Source organism: Solanum stenotomum, unplaced genomic scaffold, assembly GCF_019186545.1.
Source record: "Solanum stenotomum isolate F172 unplaced genomic scaffold, ASM1918654v1 scaffold30406, whole genome shotgun sequence".
Taxonomy (NCBI): Eukaryota; Viridiplantae; Streptophyta; class Magnoliopsida; order Solanales; family Solanaceae; genus Solanum; species Solanum stenotomum.
Genome location: NW_026030956.1, coordinates 116,175 through 136,791, shown reverse-complemented (window position 1 = coordinate 136,791; position 20,617 = coordinate 116,175). Strand labels below are relative to the sequence as shown.

General features: G+C 34.0%; 2 protein-coding genes across 2 annotated transcripts; both read left to right on the top strand.

Annotated features, from left to right (window-relative positions):
- Nucleotides 1-3,690: 3,690 nt before the first annotated feature.
- On the top strand, nt 3,691-5,876 carry LOC125851860 (FCS-Like Zinc finger 8). Its single transcript, XM_049531605.1, has 2 exons — nt 3,691-4,534; nt 5,635-5,876. Exons 1-2 carry the CDS (start codon nt 3,738-3,740, stop codon nt 5,741-5,743), a joined length of 906 nt encoding a protein of 301 aa, XP_049387562.1. The 5' UTR covers nt 3,691-3,737; the 3' UTR covers nt 5,744-5,876.
- A 5,311-nt stretch (nt 5,877-11,187) lies between these two features.
- On the top strand, nt 11,188-19,554 carry LOC125851845 (folate-biopterin transporter 1, chloroplastic-like). Its single transcript, XM_049531584.1, has 9 exons — nt 11,188-11,523; nt 13,942-14,171; nt 14,574-14,638; nt 14,722-14,884; nt 16,548-16,696; nt 16,797-17,042; nt 17,130-17,298; nt 17,394-17,486; nt 19,024-19,554. The coding sequence occupies exons 1-9, from the start codon at nt 11,265-11,267 to the stop codon at nt 19,315-19,317; spliced, it is 1,668 nt and encodes a 555-aa protein (XP_049387541.1). The 5' UTR covers nt 11,188-11,264; the 3' UTR covers nt 19,318-19,554.
- Nucleotides 19,555-20,617: the final 1,063 nt, after the last annotated feature.

Below are 20,617 nucleotides of genomic sequence, written 5' to 3'. Positions count from 1 at the left end.
CAGGTCGTTACACTCCTTAGGCCCACCTGAGCCAACCGCCCACACATTATTTCTAGTCATATTCTCTTCACATGTCTGAATCGTTTCATTCTTGTCTCCCTTCTCTTGTCCATCATGAGCCCATTGCCTCCATGTCAATAATATCCTCATTCTTTAATTGTAGGGCGTCATGTGGAAATCAATAATTACAAATTTTGGTAACGACAAATCAAATGACTAAGAAATGTTTTACTAAAAGAAACATAATATCTAATATGATTTGGTCAACTGACTGACATATCGAAAAACTAATAGCATAAAACTTATTGAGAGTATAATCTCACTTTAAACTAAATTCTTAACGGCTACATTATGAAAGAGTATTGTGTTGTGTAATATATGAAAAGATCTTCTATTTATAGAATTTTAAAATTTCTTTTCCAATATTAGATATGGTAGAATTCCCTTTTTTTAAATTCTGACCGCAAGTTTTTGATTGATCAATAATTTATTTCATACAATATAATTAGTCTGACCATCACTTTATAAAAATAACTCTTAAGTCTATGTGACACATTCCTATCATATAAGACATTGAATGCAAGCCTATATTTCTTCCACCCACTATAATGCGATGTGTAACATCTCATTGGTCTTACCATTATTCTGGATAACAGACCCACCCAATATACTTGAAACTTCCTCTCTTGGAGATAACTTGAGTATCAATTCTCACTTCCACATTTGTCTTGTGAGTTGCACTGCAAGTATTCTATCTTAGTCCTACTCAACCTGAATCATTTAGATTCTAGGGCCTGTTTCCAGACCTCCAGCTTATAAAAATTAACTCCATCACGCATTGCTTTAATCAATACTATATCACCCGCAAATAACATACAACATGATACTTATCCTTGGATATGTTGTCTCAGCTCATTTATCACTAAGACAAATAAAATTAAGCCAAGATATGATCCATGATGCAATCCTATCACAATTGCAAAGTGCTCTAAGTCTCTTCCCACCTTCCCCACTCGTGTAATAGCTTTGTCATATATGTATTTATTATCTAATATAAGCTACATATACTTATTTAGTTTTTGAACACCTCAATAGGAAACCTCCCCCCCCCCTCCCACCTTAAGGACTAATCATATGCTTATTTTAGGTTAATAAACACCATATGTAAGTTGCTCTTTCTTTCGTTAGACTGCATTACTAATCTTCCTAAGATATGAATGACTTCTGTACTTGAACACACTAATATAAATTAAGGGAAAATGGCCTAATATACCCCTCAACTTTGCAATTTGGAGCTGATATGCCCCTCGTTATGAAAGTGGCTCATATATACCCTTACCGTTATACAAACGGCTCACATATATCCCTACCGTTACAAAATGAGCTCACATATACCCTTCATTTAACGGAAGTGAAAAAATTAGTTTTAAATTTATATTTTTTAAAAATTATTTAGGGGTATATATGATTCTTCTAGCAAAGTTCAAGGTATATTTTAATTTTTTTCGTACATAAATTATTTTTTAACTTTTTCGATTATCATTATTTGAGTTTCTTATTCTCATTTTATTTTTTTCTTTCATTCCTTATTGTAAAGAAAAAAATTAAAACTATTTTTTTGTGGCTATATTATATTTAAAACTATTTTTTTTTTCTATATTGTAATTTAATTTTTGTATTTGAAGAAAAAAAATTGGTCATCTATAACAAGTTTTACAAGAATATTAGTGAAACATAAATAAATTTGACCATCAAAATAACAAATCTAAATTAGTCATTGAATCAAAAAAAAAGTCAAAAAAAATATGTTTGAGGAGGATTAAATATACCCATTATGGGGTTATATATATATTTTAAAAACAATATAAAAATTAAACTAAAATTAATTTTTTTCATTTCCGTTAGAGGAAAAGGGTATATGTGAGCCATTTGTATATAATTAGGGGTATATGTGAGTCACTTTCATAAAGAGGGGTATATCAGCTCTAAATGACAAAGTTAAGGGGTATATCAGACCCTTTTCTCATAAATTAAATTGGCTCTCGATAATAGACATATTACTTGTCACTCTTATTTCCATCACCATTTCCCAAACTTCCATAATATGGCTTAACAAACTTGATAGTCCTATAATTATTGTAAATCTGAATATCTCCTTGTTCTTGAATGATTGAATGAGATCATTGTATTCCACATATATTCTTCGTGCATTCTTGACATCCTAAAATGGCGTTGAACAATTCACTCTACCACTCCGTACCTTCATTGTCGATAGACTTAAACATTACTTTAAAAATGAAAAATGTATTTGAAAACAAGTCATAAGTTTAAGAAAATAATTCTTAAAACTTTTTTTATTTTTTGATTGTTTGTCTCGTTACTCATGCATGCATGTTCAATATTTGTATTGAAAAGTTTATGTTGAAAAATATTATACTAAGATAAAGCACTCTATAATATAGACAAATTTGTACTCAAATAGAATTCAGATTCAAAAGTTCAAGTTAAGATCAAAGAAATAATAATCAATACTTTACACAATTTTTATTGGTGTTATACTCACGAATCAATAAAAATAAAAATTCAGTGGAATTTATTCATAGAGAATAATGTGTTTGCATATCTTGGAAATGATATTTTACCATCCAAATATTTCTAATTTCTCACAAAAGTAGTGGAGGAGATTAGAGAATTATAAAGCATGTACAAAATACTCAAATTGTACAAAACTTGTACAACCCCACACCCTTAAAATTGACATTTACCACTGACAACACTATTCATTGCTCATCTCTTCAAGAAAATTAACTCAATGGCCAACTCCATATATAGATATATTGCTGATGTCTAGAGGTATTAGAGGAGAGCAGTTCCCTCAGTTTAGCAGACTCCCTTTCAGTGACTGAGCTTTCAATCACCAAAAAAAAAAAAAAAACCACCATGAATAAACTGTCACATTTCAGATTAAAGCCCAATGTTTTCATCTAAACCACTGATTTTCATGCACCTTTTTTTTTTTTTCAAGTTATAAATAAAAGTTGTTTCAAGAAACTGAAACAAGAGTAAGGTGTGGAGAAAAAAAGGGGAAAAGGGACTAAAAGTGTAGTGGGTTGGGAAAGAGGACAAAAACCCACAAAAAAAAAAAAGTTGCAGTTAGGAGCACTAGAAGAGTGAATCAGACTTTTTTAAAAATAAAAAAATAAATTATGGGGTATTTTTTTAATTTTTCTTTTTGTTGATTAACTTTTGATTTGTGGGTCTTTGTCTGCATGTAAGGCTTTGTGTCTTTATGTTGCAATTTTGCTGAAATAATATAGTGTTGTAAGTATTCACAGGAAACAAAACAGAGAAAAAAAAGCAAGGGGAAGAGAAAGAAAAAGATGACTAATTTTTTGTTGTTTTTGTAAATGTTTAGTGTTGATGATGACTATTGAGGTCTCATGTCGGTTCTTAGATATGATGGATTCTTCTTGTTGAAAGAAAGTTGCTTTATTCATCCCTTCTTTTGGATCTTTACTTTTTGTTACAAATCAGTTTCTGGGGTTGCTTAAAAATTGAATCTTGATGGTGTATTCAAGCTGAAATAATCAAGGTATGTAGTAATCTTTGTTGAAAGTAAGTTTTTTTTTTTGTTTCTTGAATTGGAAAGGTTGAGACTTTGTAACACTTTGGTTTGATGTTGTTGTTTAGGAATAAGGTGGAAGTTCAAGATCAGAATCTTTTAAGCAAAGTTTATAATGGCAGATTATAATTCTTTACCATCTCCAATGGAGAATTCAAGAAAAACCTCTTCTTTTTTTGGTTCACCAAGGTTGTTTACTTGTTTTGCTGCTAAGGGGTTTCCAGATACTGAGTCTATTATGAGTCCTACTTCAATTCTTGATAGTAAGCCTTTCACTGTTTTGAGAAACCCCTTTTGGTCTGATCCAAAATCTCCTAAACCAGAAAGTAGAGTTCATTTTCAGAAACTTGACTCAAAAGGGGTTGGTCTTGGTCTTGTTGATGCTCTGATTGGTGAAAAATCTGATTCTAAAGAAGTGAATTCTGTTAGTAGAATGGTTGTTCTTGGTTCACAATTGAAGATTCAGATCCCTACATTGCCTTCTTTTAATTACCCTACTGATTCACCACCTTCACCTGGTGATTTTGGTATCAAGACTAGAAATTCTCAGTTAGGTTCTTTCTCTCCTGGCTTTTCACCATCTCCTGTGAAGAAATCTCCATTTGGTTCCTCAAATTCTAACATAGATATCCCAAATTCACCAGGGGCTTTTAGTAGTCTCTCTGCTGCTGAAATGGAGCTTTCTGAGGAGTATACTTGTGTAATTTCATATGGTCCAAATCCAAGAACAACTCATATATTTGATGATTGTATTCTTGAAAGCTGTTGTGGTGTTGTTAAGTACTCTGCATCAAGAAAAGAAAATGAAACTTTTCCTAGTCCTCCAATGAGCTATCCATCTGAGAGTTTTCTCAGCTTCTGTCACAATTGCAAGAAGAATCTTGGAATAGGGAAAGACATTTACATGTACAGGTATTCCAAATTTTCTGGTTTTTTACAAAATTTCAAAACTTGACTAGTAGCTCCTAGTTATGATCTGTTTAGCTCTCACTTCGCCGTAGATTTTGAACTTGAATCTTGAAGTTTGGCTTTGGAACTTTCAAGTTGTATTTGGATATGCATTATGTTGGTAAAAAGTTGAAGTTTTGTGAGTCGAAGTCCCAAAAACCAAAAAACTAGTCTAGACCGGTTTTTGGTTTGATTCAAAATCTATAGCCAAACGCTAGCTTAATCTTAGTCATAAGGGGAAGACTTTTCCTTTTTGCATGATTTAACTTATTTGATATGTCCTTTAAGTTGTTTGATACTCACTATACTTGTTCTAGTACAATTTACTCTTGAGCAAGGTTAATTTGAACTTACCCTTTGGCAAATTTCTAGTAGCATTCAGAGTTTTAGCAAAGTTTTTTTTTTTTTCTGTAAAATAACCTTTAAAAAATGTTTATGACATTATGAGACCGAGTCCAAAAGTAGGTTTAGATGTTAGAGTTTCATAGCCTATTCTAAAGTATTTTGATGATTTCATATGATCTGTTTGTTTTATTAATGTGGTCATGAGGGTCAGATTTTTACTTCTCTTTTTTCATGATTTAATTGTTGTCTGACACACCTTTTTTTAGAATAGTTTGCTCTTCTACTCTTTGCAAATTTCTGGTAGTAGCATTGAGAACTTCTGTAAGGTTCTGTATTCTGTGAAAGATTCTTTAAAATGACACTAACATTTGAAGAGTCGTAGATTAAGTTAGAAGGTTAGTAGGTGTTGTCGCGCTTTTTGGTGGGATTAGGCTTGGCAGTAGTCTGGAGCATTATGTATGTCGTAGTATTAGCCTTATTCGTTTCTTGCCTTTTGATATTTGTTACCATATATATGACAATGTTTTTGTTCCTTTTTCTATATGCTTTGTATTGCTCTCCATATTAGTTATCATGTTTTCTTCATTGGCCTATTTCCTCATTCATAACTACTGGCGCACTTGAGTCGAGGGTCTTTCAAAAACAACCTCTAAGGTCTGCATACTCTCTACTCTCGAAAAATTTCCCTTTTGTAATTGTGTATTGTGTTTTCTTTGTAGAGGTGAGAAGGCATTTTGCAGCAGTGATTGCAGATACAAAGAAATGATGTTGGAAGAAGGAATGGATAAATCAGAGACTGATGATAATGTATTTGGTATTATTTCCTAATAATAATAATAGTAATAATAATAATTGATGAGTGATAGCAAGTTTTGTCCTAGTAAGCAACTTGCAAGGTGTTAAAAGACTATTTGCAGATTCAAAAACTGTTTTTTGTAAATTGGATAATTGAATCTGTTTTAGACATATTTGTCACTTTTTTTTTTTGGTTTAGGTGGGTAAAAAAAATGTCTTGGTTGAGAAACAAGAAGGCTAATGAGATAATATTTTAAGTGATTGATGAAATTTTTATTTTATTGAAAAAAAATATTGTAGTAGGTGATTATGGTGTCTGACACTACTTTGGATGCTTTATTGAAAGTTTTATTAATATAAATGATGTTGATTGATGATGTTAGAGTAAAGTTGATTGCATTAATCTTTAATTATAGTATTATATATTATAATATATACTAATCAATCCCATAATAATGCAAACATCATCATAACCAATGACCTCAGTTAAGTAGATTCTTTTTATCTTATTTGGGATGCCCTTTTCTTTATTTGTTTATTGGTTAAGTTTAGTTTTTTTGACTAGGCTTTCAGATTAAATTATTCACCTAGAGACTATCATGATGTTTAGTATTATTATTATTATTAGTATTATAGGGTAATGCTAAATAACCAGAAAATTTGGTTAGAAATTTAAAAAAATTATAATATCTTTTTTATTTTAAAATAAATTGATCTTTTTTCTATTTTTTAGTTAGAAGGTATTAGAATTAAAAGGATAAAAATATTTAAAAAGACAAAATAACATATGTAAAATACTATTCTGACCAAATTTTCTGGTCAATTTTTTTTTCCAGTATTATATAGTGTATATACAACAAATTATTCTACCTATGCTATTGTTTAATGTTTGTGTGACAACCTAGATGAAATAAAATAAAGAGATACGGATCAAATTTTAGAATATTACATTAGTGGCCTCGTGTAGCAACTTACATGATGGGTTCACCTGGATAAGCTCGAGAGGTTTATTAGTAGAAAATTACACTGATATATAGAGTATTTGTTGATTTTCTTCGATTTTTTTTGTGTGTATTTATTTCATATTTTGAATCAAAAAATTCTGGCTTCGTCATCGAGTTCACCAATACTTTACATTTGATCATGGAACCTTTTAATTTCTCTTTTTTTTTTACAACAAATCAATTTATTTTATTATGATTAAGAAATAAATAAGGTCACTCTGATAAAAAAAATATATGCCGAATACAAATATCATGTTATTATAGTTTGGTATAACTATAAGTGCAAGAAATATTGTACCATCATAGTTGAAGTTTTATGAGGTGCTAAGAGGTAAAGTTTAGGCTAATATGTTATATAATATAGTCTTATATATTAAAACTAATAATTGTATGGACTATGATACTAACTTTATTATCTTTCTTATGAACTTGTAATATAATTAATTGTTTAGTACTACAACAATATAATTGTGCATTTTCACTAGTAGGGAGTTTTTTTTCATTTCGCTATGCGTTGACTGAATGCTTATTTGCGTGATCAATCGATGAACGGAGAAATTACGTGAATGATGAGACTAGCTTAATCTAAGGTCAAGACTTTTCCCTTTTTCCTGATGGTAAATTTTGATCTACCGACACTAAAAACCTAGAAAGGTGATTCGCACGTATATTTTTCTTTGTGCGATAAAAAAATTATTTTTGATAAATGCTCGGAAAGAAAGCAAAAGAAAAATTGGTCTTGGGAGTAATAAAACTTGAAAGGAGCAGAGGAAAGTATAGTGTAACGACCTGAACCGTTGTTATTGGGAAAAACAAGAATTCGGGAAAAAAAAATCTGGGCCACTATCCCGCCCAGGCAGGCCAGGTGCCGCTGGGGCGCCGCTGCCAGGGCGGGGTAAGTTGGCGCCAGAGCGGGATAAGCGAGGTAGAATGTGAATTGCGAGAAATCTTATTTTCTCCATCTTCCTAAAATACCTAAATAAGTTGTAAAACACCTTAGAATCCTCAAAAAAGCTGCTCTAAGCTTGAGAAGGAAGGAGAAGGAGATTTCTAGTGTGGGGATGGTGAAATCCTGTGAATTCTTAGACAAATCTACCGTCGCGAATCCCAAAAAATTGGATTTGAAGTCAAAAACTCCGTACAACTGCTTGGCGCCCAGGTAGGCTAGATTTTTACAATTGAATAGTTTTAAATCTGTGCTTATTACGTGATATATGTAAATCAATGGTAGGGTTGTGTGTAGACCTTCGTGCACCAGGTGAATTACATGAATAATCCATAGAGTTTAAAGTATGTGGGTTTATGCCTTGTGAGGAGGAATTGTTGAGTTGTTAAAAAAACCTAGAATTGCCATCATGGATAAGATTGGGTCAAGAATGAGGGAATGAAATCAAGAGTGGAACTAGATTTATGAATGTATGCTACATTCGATAATTGAAGTGTTAACATTGAGAAATTATGATGAATTGTGATTAAACCCTAATGAGAAATCCTAATGATGAACTAGGGCTGAGTATGGTCAATTATTATATATGTGATGGGGACTGAAGAGTAATTTGTAGGTGATGATTGTGAGTCTATGTTTGTGCGATGCATGTTTGTTCTTGTTTCATTATGATGCTTGTATATGTATGAATGTTGCAAGGTTGGTCACACTTGTTGTAAATGAGATAGATGAATATCATTGCCATGAATTCATGACTTAAATGTAAGATCTTGATGATGTACTGTGTTTGTGATTGTGGTGTGTGAATGGGATCAAATTGCCACGTTTCAGCATAACTAACTTGGATCGAATTGCCACGTTTCGACATAATATGGGATCGAATTGCCACGTTCCGGCATAAACATGGGATCGACTGTCACGTTTCGGCACACTAACTTGAGATCGGTTGCCACGTTCCGACATGCTAACCATTTGAGTTTGGGTTCCGTGAGAGGACTAATGATGTGATATAAATGTGAGTTATTCGTTGTTCGTGTACTTGTTGACAATATTGCATATGCTTGATATACGTTTGTGAGTAAAGTATTGTATTGGTTCGTTATGTTGTACTTAGAGGACCCGTGCTATGACGATTTATAGTTGGTTGTTCATGGATTGTAATGGCGAGAGTAGAGATATTGTATGTAAAGGAAATGGCTAGATGGATTTCACCTTGGGGGAAAGGAGATTGGGTTAGTTTTAAGAAAGTTTGAAGCATTGTATTATGTGACTATGGTTGGTAATGTGATGAGGAAGTAAGGTAGGATGTGTACGGTTAGTTGATTTAGTGGTGTTCGTACTTGGGAAAATTCTTATGTGTTAGAANGGCGAGAGTAGAGATATTGTATGTAAAGGAAATGGCTAGATGGATTTCACCTTGGGGGAAATGAGATTGGGTTAGTTTTAAGAAAGTTTGAAGCATTGTATTATGTGACTATGGTTGGTAATGTGATGAGGAAGTAAGGTAGGACGTGTACGGTTAGTTGATTTAGTGGTGTTCGTACTTGGGAAAATTCTTACGTGTTAGAATAGGTAAGCTATGATCAAGAATTCGGTAAGTGGGTTGATTAAAAAGGGTTTAGTAGTTAGAATGCTAGGGTGATTGGAGGTATTTCAATGAAAGGGGTGAAGGTGGAGAAACAAGTGGTTTATTTCATGATCTTACTAGTTGGTTTCTTATGTTATGTGGTGGGGGTCGGGTTGACCGATGATGCCTATCAGTATCGTGTGTTTTGTACTGATACTACTCTTGCTATGTCTTTTGACATAGTCTGGATGCAAGATTAATGACGTTTCATTAGGTGAAGACGAAGAAAATCTCCAACAACTTCTATTTTTCCTTCCGCATAGTGGGAACTGTGTCTTTTATTTATCTTATCCAGTTGTACTTTTAGTAGCTCTTGTACCTGTTTAGACTAGGTCCTTGGGATTGTTAATTACTTTACAAGTCTTAACTAAAATTTATTTAAAAAGGGTATTAATTATAAAATCATGTTATTGTAGTTACATGTGTTTTCTTTAAATTTTTCCGCATAATTGACTATTAACATATGATGATTCTCCTACTTAGGTGTTAGAGTGGGTGTCCGCACGACTGGTGGGTTGGATCGTGACAAATGGTTGGATAAGAGGAGACAGGCATGGGAAGCTTAGAGCTCAGACTGTAGAGTCCCAACAGGTGCAGACATAAATTATGAAGGCAAATTGGGAATTGGGACCATAAATGTAACTCATTACCAATGTCTACCTCTACAGTACTCTTTTAACTTTCTTCTTGGCTTCTTCCCCATCTAGAGCGGTGGTCGGTACGAAGAAAAATATTTTCCGTAAAAGAATCTTCTTAAAAAATAAGTGAGTATTTGATAAGTTAACGAGAAAATATCATTCTAAAAATATTTATATGTTATTTATCAAAATACTAAGAAAGCGTGATGAAATGAGACGGGGAGTGAGAATACAAGAGTGGGATGATCAAGGGTTGGGGGATGAACTATGACTAAAATACCTTTTAGCAATAATAAATATGTACATTAACAAAAAAATGACAATTTTTTTTATCGGTATTAGTTAATTTCAATTGAATCCAATGTTACTATAAGTTTTAGTGACATTTACAAAGAGTCTTAATTCTCTCTGAAAATCTTTATTTAACGATAATTAAGTTATAGCTGTTAGTTAATTATCATTAACGATCATTTTTGGTGTAGTGTGAATGGTTGAAGAGGAGACAATGAATTTAGATTAATATTACTCATGCAATTTATTTTACTTACTTCTATTATAGGAAAGTCATTTTTCTACATTGTTGTTTAACTAGAGAAAATATTTTGATGAATTCAACATAAAAATATTGAAAAGTATTTTCTTCCCTATTGAACACACCCTTAGGATGTGTTTGGTGTGAACAAAAATGTTTTCCACAAAAAATATATTCCTAGAATTTTTTTTTTTTAAAAATAAATAAATTTTGTTATTTATTTTTTGATATTAATAAGTAAGTAAGAAAATTAATATCCAGAAAATATTAAGAAATTCAAGTTTTGACAAAATTCTATTTTTTTGAACTAATTAATTGGGTTGGACTTCTTTGTAAGCTTATTATTTGAGAATTGAGATTATGGACCACAAAACCAGCCCAAAGAAATGGACAAGTGGTAGAGAAAATGGAAAGACGTTGCATAGACAAGTGACAACCTATTTTTACAATGCCATTTAAAGGTACATTCACTTCTGATTTAAAGTTTATGAATTCGAGTAGTCAAGAAAATAATAAAAAAAGAAAATTAGAGAAGAGATTAAAAAATAACTAAGAAATTTGATGTTAAAATTATAGTTTTGCTAGTTTTATACAAGAAATTTAAATTCTTTGAGTTTACGCGAATTTGTTATTTAATCAAGGGCAATTTCGAGATTTGCATAGGGCATGGGATCATGTTATTCTTGGGAATCGTTTTTGAACACAAAAACTGTCTTTTAACTCATTTTATAATCCAATTTCTCATTTAAAAAATCACAAGTAGATTGTACGAATCCAAGCAGTTTCATAACTTAAAAATTAAAAATAATGGCTACAATAACTCCCAATTCAATCTCATTCTCAATCTTACCCTCAGTTAATCCTCTTTTCTCCTTCCTCTCCCTCTCTCCAATCCTCTCTCGTTTTCGTCGCCGGAAACCGCTTTCCTTCACCATCTCAGCTGGCTCCTCCCGCCGGAGACCGCCTTTTGAGCCACCGGACTCCAAAATGTCAGTCTCAGTACAGATGCCAGCTGGTTCCGTCAGACGAGATGTCGAAACTGAACCGTTGATAGATTCTAGAAATCGTGAGTTTGCTACTTAGCTCAATCAATTCTAATTGTGTGGACCTGATTAATTTTGTTTTTTTTTAATTATTGATTTATTTTTACTTAGCTCAATCAATCAACAATACCTCAATCCTATCCGTTATACTTTTTTTTATCGGTATCTTATCCATTTTACTTTATTCCACATTTTGTTAGAACTAGGAGGATTCATCAAAGTAGACTAATTTTACTTTGATTTTGCTTAGTTGAATTATTAAAAATGAAATTTGAGGTTATTAGCTTTTCTTTCAAGGCTTTGTTTTAAAATAAAGGAAAGCTAAGCAGCTTCAGAATCTGTATGTCTGGTTCGAGTGTTTGGTGTTAGATACAGTTTCGAGCTGGATAGCAGGCAATTGAAGATCTACTTCTTAATATCCTGTCCTGGGTCAATATGGCCTTGAGGCAGTGTTATCGAAAGTAATATACAAATAAAGTGCGAGCTTTAACGAAAAAAGACGCAAAGGGAGAAACAAAATACAAATATATATGCTTAGTTCAAGACTAATAATTATAAGTATGAATGATAAATATATGAGCAAATCAATTGAAAAAATATTACGATAAGTAAAATATCAATTGTTTAGCCTAGCGTCTTCAGAAGAGGCTCATTGACAATGAAAAGTATGCCTTAGACCTTGATAACGACACCGAAGTGCACATTTTGCTAGGCGAAACACTCTAACACATTTTAAGACTCGCTTCAGGGCATAAGTGTGCCTTTTACGACACTGCCTTGAGGTTTAAAACCCACGTTGTCAATGGTATGTCTTTCCAAAGTTAATATTAAGGATTTCGTGTGCTAGTAAGAGCACATTGTTCATTCAAATTGAAATGCCCAGATGCCATTCTTATGCATGTGATATGCAAATGAGTTGGTCAGAGGAAGGAAAACCTGTCATGGACAAGGGAATCATGTCTAACAACTGAACCAACTGTTTCTCATTTAGATCACTTGCACATCCTTATCTGAAGCGCACACTTCTCTAAGGCGCATGACTTCACCCATGAAGCGATAAATTATCTCTTTGCGTCACTTCATCACTTTCAGTGGCAAAGATAGCTTTTAATATATTTTTCTTGTTGCTTTGAACACATCAAATGTAGAAGACCTTGAGAAAAAAATTATGAAGTAGAGGAGAGCTCATAGTAGAGGTACATAATGATAGCAGTAACATTGGTGCTCCCACTGTTTCAATTTATGTGCCTTACTTTCCTTTTTAATCTATTTCAAAAAGAATATTACTTTCTATAGTTGGTAACTATTTAATTCCAACATCTCACAAAACATGCTTAGGTCCACAAGATTCAAAAGGCATTTTGGGACATCTGATGAAATTGGAACAATAGAGAGGAAAAAAATGAAATGAAAGCAAAATCAAATATAATAACAAACAATAATTATATGGATCAAAGAACTAAAAATCTATAATGAATTGGAATAGGTGAACTAAAAACCCATGTCAATCAACTTCAAAATTATTTTAAATTGTGATTAGAGAAAATCTCTTATTCAGGTTAGCAACTACTTTATTTTACTACATTTTTTATTTCCTAGTCCTAATCACTAATATATTCTCTAACAATTAGTATATTGCTTCATCATCTACTCTTATGGTTTAATATTTTACTTCTTAAGAGAATGCCTGGGGCATTGAAGCAGTGCGCTATCTGTAATAAAGAGCAGGTTAAGTGACGTGAAGCGCCTAGACTGGGCTTCACCGAGCTTTAAGAGTTTATAGCACGTCAAGCGGGCTGTTAACTACTCTGCAACAAATGCAAAAAATTTGTCAAGTCTTTTTGTGATTGCAGCCTAAGTTCCATTTAAAATAAACTTTTAATAATTTGGAACTGATAACGATAGATTAGAGTATGGTTCATTTCTACAGTGTTGTTGTGCAAATTGGGAAAGAGTGAGTTGGCATGCACCATAAGGAAGTAGTTTAACACAGGAAACTAGAAAGAATTATAGGATAGATTAGAACTTTTTGCATCTTCTTGATGCTTATCATTGAATTCACCTTATTTCATCAAAATTATAGGATGAATTAAAATGAACTGGCTGCTTAAAAGTCAATCTAGAGGAGCATATGATTGTCAATGTCATATTGGATATGCAAATAACTTTTTTCGGAGAAGGATTCTTTGGAGGGTAATTTATAGTTTAGAGTGGAAGCAAAAACTTTGCATAATGGAATTTGAATGCTCTAATATGCTTTATTTTTGTACCTGATGTCAGTAGGTTGTCAAGAAAATCTCTTCATGGATTTAGCACCTATCATGCTCATACATGGTGGCTTATGTCACAATATGAGCTCATTTTCTACTATTCTGTTAGTGTGGTTGTTCTTTTTTGGCCGTCTCAATCTTATTTACGTTCTCCAATATGATCATGTGCAGGAAAGGGGGATCTGCCGACAACCACTGTTAAAGAAGATTCTGTCTTGTCCAATAAAAGTGTGCCTCACAAGAACAAATATTCTTTAAGTTCAATCAGTTGCTTTGGAGTGGATCTAACCCCAGATAACATTGCTGTCGCTATGGTATATTTTGTTCAAGGCGTCCTGGGCCTTGCTAGGCTTGCTGTAAGTTTTTACTTGAAAGATGACCTACACCTAGATCCTGCAGAGGTACGTCATCCTGATAGAGTAATTTATTTCCTGTTGTTTGTCAATCTTCCTAGTGGAACAAAATTATTTTCATCAAATTCAAACTCCAGATTCTAGCCAAAGATGCTTTTAGTATATTTTCCTGGATTTAGGAATCTACTTGTCATACTGAATTTAAGAGTTGTTTTGGAATTTAAACTACAGTTACATTCAGTCATTTGAAATACAAATTCTCTCTCGAATATAGACTGCCACAGCCGTAAGTTATTCTTTCTGTTTTACTTAACCTTTCTTTCTATTTTGTGACTATCCCAAAATTTTCTACCTTCTTCAATGGACACCTATTTGCACATTTCTTCTCTCTTCTCCCCTCACCATTTTAGTTGAGTCCACAGACTGACACATTTATATGTGAATGACTAGACAGCCGTCATATCTGGTTTCTCATCATTGCCATGGCTCGTGAAACCATTGTATGGTTTCATCAGGTTGGACTCAACTTTTTTTTTTTCATCCTTATCCATCTAGCTAGTTGATGAAAGATTTCATGACATGAGCTTTTCCTGTATAGTGATTCCTTCCCACTCTTTGGATACCGGAGGAGATCATACTTGGTACTCTCAGGGCTTCTTGGAGCATTCTCATGGTTTTTGATGGCCACCTTCGTTGATAGCAAGTATAGTGCTGCCTTCTCCATACTTATTGGTTCTCTTTCTGTCGCTTTCTCAGATGTTGTAAGTTCCTTTTGTTCCTAGTTAGTTTCAATAAATTGAGACTAGTGCTGTTATGTTCATTGCCTAGTTATATTTTTTAACTGGTCTGAACTCCGAAGGTTAATGACAATCTGTTTGGCTTTTGACCTTTAGTATTAGTTGAGTACTCGTTATGCCCTCATTTTTGTTCAGGTATTCCATTTCATGATAAAAAACTCTTGCCCATTATACATGAGATTGACTTGCATAAATGTGTTTTGCCTTTTGAAAATTTGATGGAAGTCCTTAGTTGCAACCTTGGCAACAGGGCCATAGGTTAGGCCTGAGACTTAGTCGCACCATAATATGTTCCAAGTTTTCAAGAACTCATTTGAGAGAAGAACTTATCAAACTAGTATGAAAAAGGGTATCTCAAAAGTTCAGCAAGGTTGTCTAGAGTCCACTGGTGCGTCAAATATGTATCACGGAGAGGGCTTTTTCCAAGAAATGTCAGGTAGTACACAACTATCTGACTTAAGTTTTTATGCCTCATCCTTTGCTGTGTCCCTTGCCATTTCCGAGGTTTCATTGCTTGTTCTCAGAAGACATGAGAAGAGAACGAAAGATCACCTGCATTTGTCCTTTGTGGTTTTGGGAGTTTCAAAATGAAAGGAGTCTAAGGACCTGCTTATCACTTTGGAAGCACTCTCACTAAATCTTTCTCAGAAGACATGAGAAGAGAAAGAAAGATCACCTACATTTGTCCTTTGTGGTTTTGGGAATTTCAAAATGAAAGGAGTCTAAGGACCTGCTTATCACTTTGGAAGCACTCTCACTAAATCTTCACCTAGTTGGGCCATGCTGGCTAGCCGTGCCAAATGACTTTTACAACACTCCTAGTATCTGTTCTACTTTTATTCTGAGCATTAGCAGCACCTCTTAAAACTTCTCGAGTTTGCAAAGTTATGTGTTTTCTCTCCACAAATGTTGTTGGTGTCTACTTTTATAGTCACTACTTTCTCATGATAACTACTGTGCATTTAGTGAGTGATTATTTTTTAAACCAGAGTGATGAATGGAGCAGAAGTTATGATGTTGCTACTCCTTTTTTGAGGATAAAAAGGGCATAAGAACCATGAAGGCTCATGTTCAAATCTTAGTGGAGGCAAACAAAACTCAATAATTTCTTCCCATCTGCTTTAGCCTAGTGGACAAGTTACCCGGTACTGGTGCTGGTGGGTGGTAGCAGATACCTGGTGCAATAGTCGCATTGTGCACAAGCTGACCCGAACACCACCGTCCTCTCAAAAGAAGGGTTTACGGTGGGGCCATTAGAACTTATTTTAGATTGAGCTGTTTGTAGTTTGAAATTGGATATTCTATGCAAATTCAAGAGTTGTATAGTGTAGTGTGGATGAACTGTATATTCTTGCTTGGATAATGTCAATGATATTATCGGGTCACAAGCTATAGCTCCACCCACTGCCATGAACCCGCTGCTGCGTCATCAACTGATCCTTGTGTTGATATCTTGACAATATTAGTGTCACTTGGGAATTATTGGACTTGATGTTTGGTTGTTACACATGTTCAAACCAATGGAGTTACCTGGCCAAATTAATTTGAGTTAATCTTTTCTTTCTTTGTTTGGTATCTTAATTTTGCACCACATTCAGCTGGCATATATAATTGAGTAATCATGTAGGTTGTAGATTCCATGGTTGTTGAGAGGGCACGCGGTGAGTCTCAAAGCATGTCAGGATCTCTTCAGTCATTGTGCTGGGGTTCTTCGGCATTTGGGGGAATTGTGAGTGCCTACTTTAGTGGCTCCCTTGTGGAGGCTTATGGTGTGAGGTATGTTACTTTGTCATATTTCTAAATATCATATGATTGTGGTCTTGTGAGTAATACTAATGGTCCTGGTGGGTTAATCTAATTGTTTTTGTACCTCCAGGTTTGTTTTTGGTGCAACATCATTACTTCCACTCATAACATCTGCGGTATCTGTACTTGTGAAAGAACAGCCTGTACGAGGCCCAGCAAGGGGAGTTTCTTTAGGCAATGGTTTCATAGAGAGCTCAAAAAACAATTTTACCCAGTTATGGGGAGCTGTTAAGCAGCCTAGCGTTCTACTTCCCACCCTATTTATTTTCTTATGGCAGGCAACGCCACAGTCAGATTCTGCTATGTTTTTCTTCACGTATGTGCAGTTTCAGGTTTAAATTTTTAAATAATGTAAACATACATGCAAACTGCTAAATCTGATAGAAGTTTGTCCTGATTGTAGGACAAACAAACTTGGTTTCACTCCGGAATTCCTTGGTCGTGTTAAGCTTGTCACTTCAGTTGCATCACTTATTGGTGTGGGGCTTTATAATGGGTTTTTAAAGAAAGTTCCTCTACGGAAGATATTCCTCGTAATGACTCTCATTGGTACAGCTCTTGGTATGACTCAGGTACGTGTTCCAACATATATTTTCTACTTCAGCTTTATGATTTTTCTTATGTTTTGGGTCATGATTCACTTCCAAGTATGATTTGTTTGTATTAGGTTCTTCTTGTGACTGGATTGAACCGGCAGTTTGGCATTAGTGATGAGTGGTTTGCTATTGGGGATTCCTTGATTATAACTGTTCTGGGTCAGGTAATCTTTTTTCTTATACTTGAGCGCAGTCTTGCTTAGTTGAAAATCTGCGAAGCATTACTTAAGCGTACAAATCAAAATAATAATAATGCAGTGAAGGCACACAAAACAATTAAAGGATATAATGGCCAACTTGCGACATGCAAGCTGAAACTCACTGAACCTACCTACAAAGATGTATTTGGCTAGTGAGAAACAACAACTTGAGAGTTTTTGTTTTTGAGAAAGAGAACTTGAGAGTTTCTTTCGGAAACAATTGAACTGGGACATAATGAAAATGATTCAGGGGCGATTGCAGCTTTCGATAGCGGGTTCATTTGAACCTAGTCTTCCCATGTGGAGTACAAATTTACATGTAAAAATCTATTAAAACTGCAACAAATATGAACCCATAACTTTAAAATATAATGGGTTTAATGTTAAGAACTTTAAGGGTTGAATCCATAGATCTAAAATCTTGGATACGCCTCTGAAGTGATTATGTAATTTTTCATGTATGTAGAGTCTCATGAATTCCAATTAGGGCTGTATTCCAATTAAGAACTATAGCAGCCATAGAGCCAAATAAAATTTGTAAAAATGTACTTGCACATTAACTTTATAATTCTTTGGAATGCTAATTTCAGGTAACTGCTATGAATATAAAATTGTGTATCTAGGACTGCTATGTGATGTATAACTAGATTTTCTTTGGCCAGTATGAGTTTTGATAAGTAGAAAGATAATCTTCATTAGGTTCCATCTTATAGAAACTCTATCTCTATTCTTGAACTATATGGTCTCGACCATAAAAGGGCATCTAAAGGGATTTATCAAGGTCTTGACCGCTCTATCATTACCTTAAGGTTTTGGTTAGATATTCTATATCTTTTACATGGTATTAGGGCGAACCTTTTGCAAGAATAGGTGAATGGTCAAAGTAATGATTCTTAGATTTCTCAAAACGAAAGTTGAAGTACAAAGGAGGAAGCTTTCACCACATTGATGGAGCCCCATTACGTGCTGGATAAATGTGAGAACAAATAAAAATGGTGCATGGCTTTTTATAGAATACAAAAACTATTTAAGAACAGATCTTTTGGTGTCTTTTAGGAGAATGGTTATCTGATTAGAGTACTGAGGGAAACATAGGTGTTCAGTTTAAATTTTGGTGAGATAACCTTCTTAAGGCACATCATATACAAATTGTAAGAAGAGCGCAGTGGGTGAACTTGGAAAATGAGTGTAAGTTTGCATCCAAACTGTCATTTGACGAGATTGCTTATCTGATAGACGAGGGGAAGAAACACTTTTGAGTTTTGGCAAGCTAGCTTTCTACGTCAATTCACATTATCTGCTAGAGGATAGCAAAGGGTAAACTTGGCAAATGCTTTGAAAGTCCATTCCTTAAGTTCCATTTTGAGTCTAAGGCGCTCCTTTATTATCTTTTAATATATGTATGAAAAACTGAAATTGAATCACAAATGTTTTTCTAACAGAGTTAAAGAGTATTCTGGCAACCCTTTTATCAGCATTATCTGACTTGTTACCTTTTCAGGCATCTTTCATGCCTGTTCTAGTATTAGCTGCAAGAATTTGTCCACAAGGAATGGAAGCAACTCTCTTCGCGACCCTTATGTCCATATCCAATGGAGGGAGTGTCCTTGGAGGTCTAATTGGTGCAGGTCTAACCCAGGTATTTGGTGTCACCAAGGACAGGTTTGACAACTTGGCTTTTCTGATAATTCTCTGCAATCTCAGCTCTCTATTGCCTTTGCCCCTACTTGGTCTTCTTCCTGACGACGAACCAGATACAAAAGACAATACTGATATTGAGATGAAGTCTAATTGAATTCTTCCCTGCTGTGCAAATCCTGAATCTGCCCAAGTATCTCTGAAGCTTTTCAAGAAAACAATAGGAGAGAATACAATTGTAAATACAAATACTAATATTGAATGACTAAAGATAACGAGTCATGATGTCAATTCATCACACTACAGAAGAAGTTTAATGGATTAGGAACTTGTTTAAGCATGAGATAGATCTCGTTCCGTGATCCACGACTTTGGTATAGTTGTAAGAGCATTATGCATGATGTGTAGGTTAGGCACATGTCATGAGATCGGACCTTCCTGTAGACAACCTGGTATTTAAGTGGAGAAGGATAGAGGGGAGGGTGTTATCATCTATCATCTACCGGGTTTCGAACTTGAGCCATGTTGATCTTAACATATGTATTTCTGGATGACCCTCTTTAAGTCTTGAATGCCCATTGAGAAATTGTTGTTCGGCCTTGCTGTTTATCGACCAGTTTTGGTATTTTGTAATAAAATCTTAGCTAAAAGGTATTGAACAATGATCGTCCTGTATCAATAATGATATTTTCAATTATCTCCAATCAAGCCAAGCCAAGTTATTAAGAATAGATAATATACGTTAAATGGAACATTAACTACAAACACAAGTAAGCAATAAATTATCAATTTTTTTATAGCACATATTTAATTGGTTTTCATTTTTTGTTGTGCACTCATAATTTATTGGAAGGAGGAGGAAAGGGAGGAAGTAAAAGAAGAAGATGGGGAAGGAAGAGGAGAAGAAAGGTCTGGCATTACTTTACTGGGAATTCTACTTAGCAAAATACACAGTAATTTTAAAGCATTACTGTGAAAAAAGGTTAATATGAATATGTTATGACCACCAAGTCCATGACACATTGTTTTCTTTGGATTTAAGTCTGCAGAAATTTATCTTTTTAGCTATGTTTCATCGAGCTCTAAAAGCACGTGCACTATGTGAACTTGAATTGCCTTATAAAATTCTTCATTTTCTTTTCCACTTAAACAAAGTATTCGCTTAAGTATTATGTCCACCTCATTTGTAGAAGCTTGTCAATTGAGAGTCTGTTGTTGTTTGACCTGCCCCTTGTTAACATGGAGTGACTATTAGTAAATTAGTGGCAATATTTATGTGTAATAAGTTAACTCGTTTTGACAACTTTGTTGTAATCACCAACTATAATAGTGATCAATTACTTACTATCTATGTCGCATGTAACCAGGGGTGTACCCACAAATATATATTAAATAATCTGAAAAATAGAAATATTCCTACAAATAACGGTAATGACACTGCTTGAACAACTGAGCTT